At 40.1% G+C, this 12,447-nt stretch overlaps 1 protein-coding gene across 3 annotated transcripts in view; it reads right to left on the bottom strand.

Annotated features, from left to right (window-relative positions):
- Positions 1-12,447, bottom strand: part of LPGAT1 (lysophosphatidylglycerol acyltransferase 1) — a 61,444-nt gene that overhangs the window by 14,063 nt on the left and 34,934 nt on the right. For all 3 annotated transcript variants that reach the window (XM_014264401.3, XM_074537115.1, XM_074537116.1), the window contains 2 exons: positions 11,350-11,623; positions 2,686-2,812 (listed from right to left, as the gene is read on the bottom strand). In XM_014264401.3, coding sequence (XP_014119876.1) covers positions 2,686-2,812; positions 11,350-11,623 — 401 coding nt within the window. The remainder of the gene's footprint in view (positions 1-2,685; positions 2,813-11,349; positions 11,624-12,447) is intronic.

The raw sequence follows: 12,447 nt of genomic DNA, 5'->3' as shown, positions 1-12,447 counted from the left end.
GGATTTACAGGCAACACACAGCACACAAGGAGCCAAGCATAAACCTAAACTCTGTGAGAAGAGCAAGCAAACCTTTCCAACAGACTCATTACAAGGCAGGTCTTACAGTGATGCCTCTAGTTTGACAGGCTTTGCACCAGATGGATTGACATCTCCCACAAAAATCCCAGTGCATTTGGCCTGGAGGAAGTTCATTAGATATTTTCTTGAGTATTACATTTTAGAGAGCAAACTGAGTTTTGCAGCACTTTCCAGTAAGTTATGAGGAAAGTCAGTCAGGGTCAAAAAGCTGTTCAATAGATGGGTAAAGTTCTCACACCTTGTGTTGTTAGATCCAAAGTGGTAACTCTTCTTTTTTCTAGGGAGGTTCCTTTTGACATTCTGAGGAAAACCAGGCCACAGCTTAGCCTTATTATGAACTTCTGAAAATTGTGTCATTTGTACTGAAAATTGAAGTTTGAAAAGCAAGGTTCAACTCATTATCAAAACTGAGCTTCCAAAAAAAAAAAAGATTACTGAATTAAACCAAGCCTTCTCTGCCATTTCCACCAGCCAGAAAAGCACCTAAAATTATAACATAAGGCTCCTTGCTGTGTTCTCTTCTGTTGCTCCCTGAGCAGGATGAAAAAGAAATAATCCTGCAGCAAAGGCCCAGGCTATGAGAAAAGGCAACCACCAGATTTTACAGTCTGTAAAGCAGAAAGAGACAGGTGGTGATCCAGGGGCACAGCAGAAGGGACTGACTGAGCCACCAGAACAAAAGCAGCTCTGCAGTCTCTTCTGCTCCAGTTTGAGTGGCACAGAAAAGGCTCCTTTTTTCCCCGCTGCTGTCAGACATCAATACCTCGCTCTGGACTACTCTAAAAGGGAATAAGCATCTTTAAATCCTGATTCTCCTTCCATACAGTACAGATGGCATTTGGACAAAACTATTCTTCACTTATTCCAAAGGGGTGCTTTTTCCCCCCCTATAACTCAGTTACAAGAAACTACATGGGAAACTATTGTGTTCTCTTCCCAGTTATTTCCAAATTACCCTTAAAATTTATTTCAAATGTTATCTCCCAAGACATTCCAAATTACAAAAAATGAGCAAGGTTTTATTTCACTAAATGCAGAAAAGTGTAACACCAGTACAGACAGACTAGATGTACATTTCAAGAAAATTTCAGAGGACATCCATGTGCCAACCTGCACCCACCTCAGAGTGCAGGGGACATGTGCCCCAAGAACTACCAGGACTGGAGGACAAAATGAGCTCCAGGCAATCCCAAGACACTCTGGGCTCCTTTCAGAGCCATCACACCCTGAGTTTGGCCAGGGAGAGATACTGCATGGCTTTCCATCTGGGACACACTTCAACTGCTCTTACAGGGTCAGCCATGACAAACAGAGGTTATTAAAAATATACAGAAAGCAGTCAAACAGAGAGGCTTGCCCTGCCTAACCCAGTGACTTAGACCCTCTGGAATAAAATAACAAACTTACACTCAAAAAAAAAAATTTATATTTTTCTTAGAATTTCAGTACTACAAGAACTTCAACATTCAAGTTCAATGCAAAAAAGGTTGCATCATATTTTTGCTTGTGATCAAAGAAAGGTCTGAATATACATTTAGAAGCAGGAAATTAATTCAACTTACATTAACTTACTGTTGTTTTCAAAGAATGTATTTTTGGAAATATTTTTTAGAAGAATTCTAAATACATTCAACTTGCAATTATCCCAGAGACCTGAGAGAGTACTAAGGTGACCTGAATAAAGGACAACAGATATAATGCTATCTTACATAAATTAGGGTGTAAGTATGTTCACCTTCAGGGAAACTTGGAAGGCAGCTTTCTATAAAAAGTAAGGACAGATTTAAACACAGCTCCTGTACTCTGCATCACACAACACTGCCACAGCTGTGATGATGGAGAAGGTCATTCCCACTTAAACTGCCACCCAGGGTCTCCACACAAGAATACTTGAAAGCTTTCTGTAAACAAAAGCTCTCCAAATCATCAAGAGGGAGTAAGACAAAATAATGTGATTTTGGGATAAAATGCAACACCTTACTTAGTATAGGAAGTGTTAAAATACTCCTGGAGTGACTTGGAATTCTCTGTAAACTAAAAGCAAAATTCAACTTCTCTCCATCAGTTTAGGTCTGGAGACAAAGAACTGCTGAGGAGAGAAGTTTTAATAATCTCCCATCCCAGCTGTCAATGAGAGCTGTAACTTTTACAAGCTGCTTTTTCCAGTTGCTTTGCTCAACTACTTAAAATTATTCTTTGAGTGAAAAAGCTGGCATTTCTTTGTCAGAAAGTTAAATAGAATATTTTATTAGGAAATCTGTTTACTTAACAACAGTGATTTTTATTTAGTTGTCATTACTAAAAACAAAGTTTTAAAAAGTTGGGTTTAGCAGCACCTTAACACTAAAGATGACCTAGTCTTTAGATATATTCCCCCCAACTCTATTCAACCAGAGGACATTAGTTCAAAACTTAAATGTCTGTCCTAAACTTTAAAAAAAAAGTCACTAAACTTTAAAAAAAAAGATGTATTGTGTTTAAATAATATGAGCTGCCCACACAAAAATCCCACTCCCACTGCTCCTGATTTCCCCTATCCTGAAATGCCACAAGGGATTTGTGAATCCTTGAGCTCAGGGCAGGAGGAGCAGCCTCATTTCCCACCTGTAATGTACGTGTGTCACTGCTGGTTGTCGGTAGCCAAGAATCCAGGTCTGGATGTCTATAGGTTCACCTTTGGGATATGCAATGGTTGTATCTATCACCCACTGGAGGCCTTTGGATTTGCTCTCTAGGAACAAAAAGAAAATTTCGCATCACTTATTTGAGAGTTATGCAATTTTTGTATCACTTCCTGAGGTATGAGGCACAAATAAGACCATCAAAGGCACAAATAAGACCATATTTCATTACAGGGCACAGAAATGCCCTTACAAACTTCAGCTGGACCTAGATTTTATATCATGGTTATTTCTGTTTTTCTTAGATATTGTGGTACACAGAACAAGTTCACTCACCAGCTTGAGTACAGTCACAGACATCTTGGCCCCAAGGTCAGGTGCTTCCCCCCATTCACCAAAAGGAAAAATCCCAAAATAAACATCCAAGCTTCTGGGTCTGCACTTCAAGCACATGTGCACCTGGGCCTTTCTAAAAGATCACTGAGGGAACAGCAGCCATTCAGATCCCTCAAAGGCTCTTAAAAATGTGAGTTGCAGGATGAAGAGGAAAAGCATCACCTTCAGGGCGTGCTCAGGGTAAGAAAGCAAGAAGCAGGAGCTGGTCAGATTTCACAGTGGGGAAGATACTGCACCCACAAGGTTCCAGGAGAGGCTGACCCAGTACATGCTCATATGCTGCTCAGCCCGCTTAGAAACTGGAAAAAGGATCAAAGGAGGTGAAAATATTTGCTATTAAGATGAGTAAAGAGAATCAAATCTGTGGGTCCCTTCCAACTAAGAATATTCCATGACTCTATTAAAATCTGAATATAAGTTAAAACCAGCAACAGTTCAGGTCATAAATCAAGAACCCCTCTCTGGCATGTCTTCAATTCACAGGTTTGCTGAGAGGAGAGCAGCAGATCTGTAGAGCAAACCAAGAAGGAAGGCCACACTGCCAAGATGGCACCTGGAGTTTAGCCTGTGAATTTTCTCTCTGTTCTGGAGCTGTCCTGTGTTTGAGGTCACACTGTACCCAGGCCAGCAGAGTAATGCTCACTTACTGCCTGACACACCAGTACAACATGCTCACACCACACCAGGCAGTATCTCTAAGGATTTAAAAAGCTGACTATCACAAACAGCCACCCATGGGCAAGAGCATGTAAGAAGTGTTAGCTTTTAGTACAAAGTACAATACTCTTCAAGCCTGCAGCTGAGAAAGCTACAAAAGAAATGTAACAAAGGTTGACAAGAACATTGTCAGCACCAAGAACATGTATGGGGATTGACTGTTCACCATCCTTCCCTATACAAGGACAGACACTCAAAATTCAGCCAAGAGGAAAAGTTTTCATAGCAAACAGAGAAATGATTCTCTGTGCAGAGGGGAAAAAAAAATTTGGGAATCTCTTGCTAAAGGGTGTCAAAGATGCCAGGAGCTGGGATCAAGAGGGAACTGAAAAACCATGGAGGGTTAACTAACCAGGCAGAAATCCCAACCTGGCTTGGGAAACCCACCACACAGGAAACTGCCAGAAGCTTGGAGAGTCTGTGTGAGAAGTGTGAGGGCAGCTTGCTGTGTTCTCACTCTGTAATCCACCTGGAGTCATGGACACGATGTTGGGCTAGAGTGTGGCCGTGCCCAGAGTGGCCATCTGATTTTACAGACCTACCACACACCTGAAGAAATCTGCAGCACTGGGTCTGAGCAGCACCCTGAGCCACAGTTCCTGACTCCAGCTAGAATGTGCACGCAAGGAAAGGCTTGTGAGTTTCTACCTGCACTTCATTTCATTTCATTTGCATTTAATTTAATTAAGTGTGAAAATTACAGCAATGCTGTCACATCTATCTATCAATTATTTTAACAAGCAGACAGTGTTTTCTTGCTGTCTGCTCATCAGTGGAGTTGTACTGCTTCATTACAAATGCACTACTCCAACAGGGCTAGACAGCATTTCCTAAAATTTCCATTATGAGTTCTTAGCAGCACGCAACATACTATTCCAAAACTTGACCCAGGGCAAGCTGCATGGGTCATGCTGAAGCACTCAGCGTTACCTTCAGGAAATACAGCAGTTTAGAGCCCTGACAGACACATGAAATGAGAACTGGAGGCTGCAGGCTTGCCAGCATCATGACAGAGTGCTTGTCAAGTCTCTCTTAAGAAAAGCACTAACTACAGAGTGCTTCATTTTAAAAGTAGCAATGAATCAGAGAAGAGCCAATATGAAATTAATATTAAATCAACAGAAATATTAATTTAGAAATAGATTTTGAAACAAAGTCATTCAAGTTATTATTTTCCCAGACGTAAAGCAAGAATGGATAAAGGCAAGTAAATTGCCAAAGTTAAATTGCCTAAGTGAGTAAGCAACAAAGATCATTAATTGCCTCGAAAAAGTGCCAGATGAATATGGGCACATTTTCTAATTATTTACAGTAAAGTGTTTCAAAATAATTTATTCAATATTTAGCTATATTTAAAGCTGTTCTTCCAGTGGATAATGGTTTGCACTTCATTAAGGGAAGACTCCTGCAGTTCTCTGCTGTGCTGATTTTCCTACCTTCTGCTTTTGTGGAGAGAGCTGCTGCAGCACTGGATTCTTCAGTCCAGCTCCAAACTCACCTCCAACCCTTGTCAGGGCAGGGTGAGGGAAAAAACCAGACAGCCCACCAGAAACCGAGGGCCAGGAAAAAAAAGTTCTGTCAGCAACATCAGAGACCTCCTTTTAGAGCAAGCAGGTGTTAGTGCAGCTACCTCCACGTGCTCTCAAATCACTGTATTGGTGCATGCTCTGCTTTAAAATAAGCCTTACATAATCATCCAAGATACATGACTGCCAAAAAAACCTACACCACCAAGGATTTAGGAAAATTAATTTTGAAATACATCTTGTAATTTTTTTTGGGGGGAGGGAGGGGTTATACTGTGTTGCAACCTGCTCATAAGCGAGTTTATTTTAAAGCCCAGGAGCTCTGACAGATCCTGAAACTGGAAAAGAAACTGGCAACTGCCCAAAACACAAAGGAGTGGTACCTAGCCATCTCCAAGGATGCTGCTTGGTGTAAGCAGACCTCTGAGCCAGAATAAACCCTATTATTTCTTAAATGGAGCACATGAACAGGAGCTCAAACCAAAGCCTGCTGCATTAGTTATAACGTGGTGTGAATCTCAGGTCTGGCATTTGCACCTGAGAAATCAGGGAGCTGCACATACCTGTGCTAAAGAACTCCTCTCAGCCAGCTTGCCTTGGCCAACTCAGCCACACCTTCTGACAGCCAAACTCTTCCAACTTTCTGCCTCCCATTGAAAGACACTCTTATCTTTCATTTCTAGTACCTGCTGAAAGCCTGAGCAGCCTGGCTGTCAGAGGCTCCAGCAGAAGAAGCTGCTGCACAGACCATACTTCAGCTGATCTCTGCAAGCACTGGTTTTTCTGCTGCAGTGTCAGTCTGCTTGTCACTTCCAGCACAAGATACAGATTTTTCAAACATTTTCCTTGAAAATGTTAACAGTCTGATTCTTTTGAAATACCACATAAATCTTCTGAACATGCCCACAGGCACCTGCCTGCACAGCAGCACCCAAACCCTGCAGCAGTGAGGTACCTTAGTGTGAACGGTACATACTTGTCTTATGAGTGCTAAGACAAAACTGAACAATCACATGGAACAGCAGCTTTCTGGCCTAGACAAAAAAAAAAAAAAAATCAAAAGTAAAATTTAAACAGCTTCCTAACTTGTTTGTTGTTTGCGGTTTTGGGCTTTTTTCCAAATCATCAGCAGAGGCAAATCCTCACAACTATCTTCTTCACTGTGGATTCAAGGGTATTCAGTTGTTCCCTATCTACTTAGAAGTAACTCAACATCAGAGTCTTCAAGGCACTCGAGCTGTCATCCTCTCAAGTCCTTTCACAACCTGACTGTCTACAATCACAAATTTATGGGGGTTCAGAGCTTCTCTTCACTCCCCCACTTTGTCCTTCCTAGGGTTGCTATTTCCTGGGGTCAGCTCCTGCTAAACACCAGACCAGACGATGCACAGAGCCCCTCAAACCTACCAGCAGGCCGTCAGTGTTTGCCACTGAGAAAAAGAATAAACCACAGACAGAGTTCAGCAGGAAGGCTTGCCTCCAGCTGAGCTCTGGATGGTGTCACACTGCCACACTGGATTCAGAGTGGAAGGAATGCACCAGCCAGGTGTGCACCTGAGGACTGCAGCTTGCACTTGGAAAAGAAAGTATTTGTTAGCATTCACCAGTATGCAGGTGTGGTTTCCTGAACACTTGCACCACTCTGAATGCAGCCCAAGGGGCTGCTGGCTCTCCCTGCACAGCAATCTGTTCCTGTGGCTTGTCCCTTGTTCTCTGCTTGTCCTTGTGTGATCAGCTGGATCACTGGCCCTAGAATTAACTTTTTTCTCCAAAGATTAACTCCCAGACTGAACATATTACTCATCATTCCAAGATTTTGATGCAACAAACCACCTGGAACAAAACAAGAAGTCTTTTTTTCCAGAGGGAAGAAAAACAACAATCAAAAGCTTTCTCACATGTTATTCAAGTCACGTTCCTCAGGTAACAGTGAATGAAAAAGTTTGATTTTTAAAAAAATCGATTATGTAGTCCAATTTACAACCCTGCAGAAGTGAAAATTTAATTTCTCCAAGAGAACCAGCATCAGAACTGAATGTACTCTGCCGCATTTGAAAACAGTAAGGTAAGATTTCATTATGGCTCTAACTATAGTAACCTCTTATCAGACAAAAAATTGCTGCATGGTAAAATAAAACAGACTTTAAAAAACACACTAGAGCAAGTTTGATCAAAAATAAGCTCTGGAATGTGCATCTTTGAAGAACAATAGCTCCAAACTCCTTTGAATTGTCAGCTTTTGGCATTTAGAACATTTTGATAGTTCTGAAACTCACAAAATCAATTCTTATCAAGTGAAGAAACAGTGTATTTGCAACCATGTCAAAGAGTAAGCGTTGTGCTAAAAAAAATTCAAAAAGCTGTAAAATACCCCTGTGAACACACCCCTGGGTCACTACTGGCTAAGGGTGATGATGGCTGCTCACCAAGAGTTTTTATACCGCCCATTTTCTATTCTGCACTAAGAACTTCTTCTGGGATGCAGGGCTGGCCCATTTGTCCCATCTGGAGGCTTTCATCAGACATCAGAAGTACCTTAAACTTTCTTTTCAGGGCCAAACATCACTTACCTACATTCTCTGCATTATTCACCTTCAACAGTGCTCATGCTACCAAATGACTGCACTACCTCTCCTATGTTTTTCATTCCTTCTATTATTTTAGAAATACAATTACATAACTTTGTTAACCTAAACAAGAGTTTCAAAAGGCAGCAAAAGCAATAAGCATTTCAGTAACTTAATTTAGTATTTACCAGCAATAAGTTAAAATTCACTCCAATGAAGGTGGTACTTCTTTTAAATATGAAAGAAAACTGTTCGGAAGAAAAAATTAAGACAATAGAGACTTCTTGTCGTGGAAAAGCCCCTGATAAAGAACTGATCACTTCAAGTACAAGAATTATCAAACAGCATTAATTGTATAGCTCAGGAACATTTTTTCTTCCTGTCACTTTACAGAGGAAGAATCAGCTCCTAATCTGTGAGAAGTTCATCACTAGCATAAAAATAAATTGAAAAGGACATTGGATATTAAGATCATAATTAAGACTAATGAATTTTTGGGGAGGTTACTGAACCTTGCACTTCTCAACATGAACCCATCTCTACCAAAGGGATGCCATAAATCAGATCAGAGACCTTGGAGCAGGACAGATGATGTAGCACTGAGCTACAATTAGCTCAATTCTTGAACTACAACTTGAAGGCCACATCTTCAGTGACATGTGACATACAAAAGCCAGCTGGGCTGTGACACAATCAAACAACTGTATCTAACTTGGTTTGTGTCAAACTGTGATAGCAGTGCATTAAGGACAAACCACCTTTTATTCTAGTTTCCTTTGTCATCTTTTCATCTTTCACCCAGTTTTATACATCTCTCCAGCTGAGAAAGTAGAATGGTATCAAATTTACAACAGTATAAAAGCTACAAGGATCATTTAAAATGAATTAAGTACTAATAAAATGTTAGCAGTCAAGAACAGAACTGTGTATCATGACTCAACATTAAAATAGCTACCAAGGAAACTCAACGGGAAGGGGACATAATTTTTGATGAGGAAAACTCTTAATCTATAAACCAATTGAACTAAAATCATGTGGGAGAGGAAGGTGAATTACCACGAGTATCAATAAAGTTTGGTGGAAACAAAAAGACAGGGAGAATAATAAATAATGGAGTAGAAAGCTTATTATAGCAAACTGAATAATTTGGCAAGCCAGGACTCCAGGAACACTGTTAAGATAGTACAGACCACAAGAAGTGTTGCATATGAAAAATGTGTCCAGCAAACCATGAAGCTCAAGTGTGATGCTTCTGATAGAGAAACCCCTTCCCAAGCAAAGGAGAAGAGTTATCATGTACTTTTAAAAGGTTTACAGGCAGTCTCTATGGCAGCCCCTGGCAAAGCCTTTACTCTGTGCACTACACCTGGCTCTGGCACCCAAGGCTCAACAAGGGCCACCTGAATAGGAGGGAAGCTTCATTGCACTGACATGGGTTCTTCATGGGATTAAAAAAAGGGAAAAGATAGAAAAGATTAAAAGTAAAGATATTCACTAACTTTGTCAGACTTCTAACTTTATATTATAATGATAGCAATTTACAGAACTATATTTCATTCAACTGAACAAACATTTTCTGACGTGGCAAGAGATCAATAAAAGCATTCAGAAAGCAACAGATGAGGGGAAGACTCTTATACAAGATACAATCAAGAACTAATATTTCATAAATCTCTGAAAGGGAACTTTAAAATACTGGAACTATTTTTGTGAGCTTAAAAGAAGAGAGGACATAAAATATCTCAGTGTCACTATCTATCAAATACTACTTTTCCCTAGCACACAAAATTTACTTTCACTTTTCTTTTTCATCCCTTTTAGTACATTTTCAAGTCCATTACTATGAAAGAGTGACAGCTAAACTCACACATTTCATTCCTATTTTTGTCCAATTATCTTTTCTTGAGTAGGATGGACAATATGGTTCCATTTTATTTCTGAGAGAATTGCTTTATTTTAGTACCCAGTTAGGTCCACTACTATCAACTGCTCATTTCTCTAGAGTCTGAATGATGCCACTCAGAGGGAAAAAAAAGGAAGTTAAGTTCAATGTTCAGCTAAGTTGATAGCAACCTAAGAATAGGGAAATATAAAATTGGTATCTAACAAGCACTTTTGGCCTCCCTCCAGAACCAGACAACTTATCATTAATTTGGGGAAATTCTTACTCTCCATACCTTTTTAAGACAGCAAGAAATAGAACAGGAACAGGCCAAACTTTTCTCCTCAGAAAAACCCAAGCTTTTTAACAAGGACCAGGGTATTCAGTTTCTCTCTTTTAAACCTAAGATATTTTATGACAAGAGCTTTCTTCAGCCTTTCTTTGCTGAATGTAGCCTGACAGGAAACACTCTGGTGCATTCCACAGCTTGATTTTTCATCTCATTTTAAATCCTACCTTCACTTCTCCAAGAACATCATCTCAATTTATTTCCTCTGTTGACAAGAATAACTTCAAAACTAAAAACGTGGAAGCAATTTCTATACAAGGGTTCTTGCTAACCCTGAGAGTTGAACTTCAGACAGAAAATAATCCAAAGTCTGTTGCCTATGTGGCTTCATTAGTAATGATCTTTCTTTCAAATTGCTAAATGATTATCAGAATTTGGCTGTGAAACGCCAGCCCCACCCATCAATAAGAAACTACCACAACCCCTCAATCCATTGTTTCTTTAATAAGTAACAGAAATCCACAAGGAAGTTAAGAAAGGTCTAACCCTGCTCTTGAACATGCCAAGAAGTTAATTTTAAAAACCAAGAGACTAAAGCACCACATCCCATAACTACAGGCATTATTTATATCCCTCCCCTATAGCCCAGGCACCCAGAACAATAATGTTGCAGGAATATTCTTATTCCCTCGTAACTGTTCTGACATGACAGCCAAAACAACCCCTCAGATCTAGTGATCAGTGAGAGTTAACTCCAGCAACAATGGGCACAGGCAACACAAAGATCTGAACAGAACAGAAGGACCTGAACTCAGTGGAAAAGAGTTCAAGAAGAGGAATAATGTACACAGCAGTGGATGCAAAGAAACTCCTAAAGCCTGGAATAAAAATATGAACATAGCCAGCATATTCCAGAAATACTTCTACTATAGTTCCATGCTGTCACAAACCAGTGCAAACCATCAATCTTATCCAAAGGAGTAGATCACCTCCTTGCTCACCCTGCGTGCTTATTCCAGTATCTGCTTCACCCATCATGTGAGCCAAGCCAAGCACTCATGCAGCCACACCACAAACTAAATCAAATTAAAACTAAGGTGGTTTCTTTTGTCTCAACATCAAAACTAAAGTCAGCGAATTAAAACTAATTGTGAAAATATTTTTACAATGTATTTGATATTTAAAGAGACCAATTCTACACAATGTATTTTTTAACTCAAGTCTCTGACATTTAATTTGCTTTATACCCACAGAGTGAAGTGATCTTTACCTCTTCTCACACCATCTCCAGCTGGTGGAGTTCCATTTTCTTGTGGCGCTACAAGCGTCTTCAGAATGACTTGTGTTGCCCCAAGTCTTGGCAGGGTGACATGCTTAAGAAATGGCAAATTGTTTTTCTTGGCAAATGCCTGGCTTGTTTCTCTTCTTTTCCTAAGAAAGCCACCCTCTGGAAATAAAACAATCCATTTCCTATCGCGGCTCCTGTAATATTTTTCTAGATGATCTTTGAGTAACACGAGCTGTTGGTCACGGTGTGCTCTCCCCTGTAAGGATAAAACATTATCCAAATAAAATGATTGCTTTAAAGAGGTAATATCACACATAATTATTATACTTCTAAGGTTTTCAGAGATAAAAATAAGCTCCTGAGACAATAAAAATCAACGTTCTCCTTGAAGTGCCTGCTGGAGGCCTATGGACCTCAGCTGGGTTAGCCCAGCAGAACCACAGACCTCAGATCTGCCCTGCTCCAATGACCCACTCATTTCTCCTCTGTAGTGCATTAGGACAACTTCTTCATTCAAGAACAGTAAGATACAGCCTTAATTACTGCACAAATATCTTCAGGAACAATCTTTCCTCTTCCCATCTCTGCATGCACCAAGCTATCCAAATTTTCAGAGGGATCTCTTTACATTAATTAGCATTTTTGAGTGTTTCAAAGTGACCTTGTCAAATAACTCAAAAAGACACAGGAGGGAAAAATGAAAACTCTCCTCAGTAGAGGTGATTTTAATTCTCTGAAATGTCAACAACACTGTCACAAACATTGCACTCTTTGGTGGTTAGCTGGGTTTTTTGGTCAGAGGAAGGAAGAGGGAACATGTGGGGTTGAATGAAAGACAGTATTTTACTAAAAGTGACTTTTGTGAAAGTGCTTCTCCTACATTTAAGTCTCCCCACTGCAATTACTTCCAACTTAGCATGAGAGTGAAGGAAAAGGCTCTGCCTGCTCATATCAATGCAGTTATAAAGCAACATCCAAGTCCTCAGTTAAGCCAGTCCTTTCTTTTATCAGACCACAGGACTCCAGGACAGCACAGTAGTTAAGAAAAGAGCAGTGAACAATAATAATTCAAATATTACT

The sequence above is a fragment of the Zonotrichia albicollis genome, chromosome 3, assembly GCF_047830755.1.
Source record: "Zonotrichia albicollis isolate bZonAlb1 chromosome 3, bZonAlb1.hap1, whole genome shotgun sequence".
Taxonomy (NCBI): Eukaryota; Metazoa; Chordata; class Aves; order Passeriformes; family Passerellidae; genus Zonotrichia; species Zonotrichia albicollis.
Note: the sequence above shows the minus strand (reverse complement) of the source record. Positions and strands in the feature narration are given on the sequence as shown.